This window comes from Antrostomus carolinensis, unplaced genomic scaffold, assembly GCF_000700745.2.
Source record: "Antrostomus carolinensis isolate BGI_N321 unplaced genomic scaffold, ASM70074v2 scaffold17131, whole genome shotgun sequence".
Classification (NCBI taxonomy): domain Eukaryota; kingdom Metazoa; phylum Chordata; class Aves; order Caprimulgiformes; family Caprimulgidae; genus Antrostomus; species Antrostomus carolinensis.
The window spans coordinates 4335-4792 of NW_010293646.1; the positions used below are offsets into that span (position 1 = coordinate 4335).

The window sequence follows — 458 nt, forward strand, 5'->3', positions numbered from 1 at the left end:
GCTGTACTCGATGAGCAGGGCGGTGAAGTTGAGCAGAGCCAACAGCAGAGCTTTGAGCTGTTCCCCCTCGGGCCGGTCGCACGCCAACATCCACGACATGTTCTCCACCGGCCGCCCGGCCTCCGCCAGAATCCCATCGAAACGATCCAGCAGATCCACCCAGTGGTACAACTCGCACTTCATTTTGGGGGGGGACACACACAGATAAATTTGGGGGTGAATTATCAGTGATAAATAACCCCCCCCCCAATATTTTGGGGTTTTTTTTACAATTAAAATCGTAATTTCAATCATTAATGAGCCCCAATTCTTGATTCCAGGGGAAATGGCGGCTTGTTCCCCCCTCCCTGGGATTTTGGGGGGAATTGGGGCCCCCCCCTTGGTGTTTTGGGGCTCTTAGAGGTGTCCCCCCCCCTATTTTTGGGGAAAGCTATAAAAAAATTGGGGTGTCTTCCTGG

General features: G+C 52.6%; 1 protein-coding gene across 1 annotated transcript in view; it reads right to left on the bottom strand.

The window, feature by feature from the left end:
* The window catches only part of HUWE1 (HECT, UBA and WWE domain containing E3 ubiquitin protein ligase 1), a gene marked incomplete at its 3' end in the record, with an annotated part of 4480 nt that extends 4297 nt beyond the window's left edge, over positions 1-183 (bottom strand). The window contains exon 1 of the mRNA XM_010177359.1: positions 11-183. Coding sequence (XP_010175661.1) covers positions 11-183 — 173 coding nt within the window. The remainder of the gene's footprint in view (positions 1-10) is intronic.
* Between the last annotated feature and the right edge of the window lie 275 nt (positions 184-458).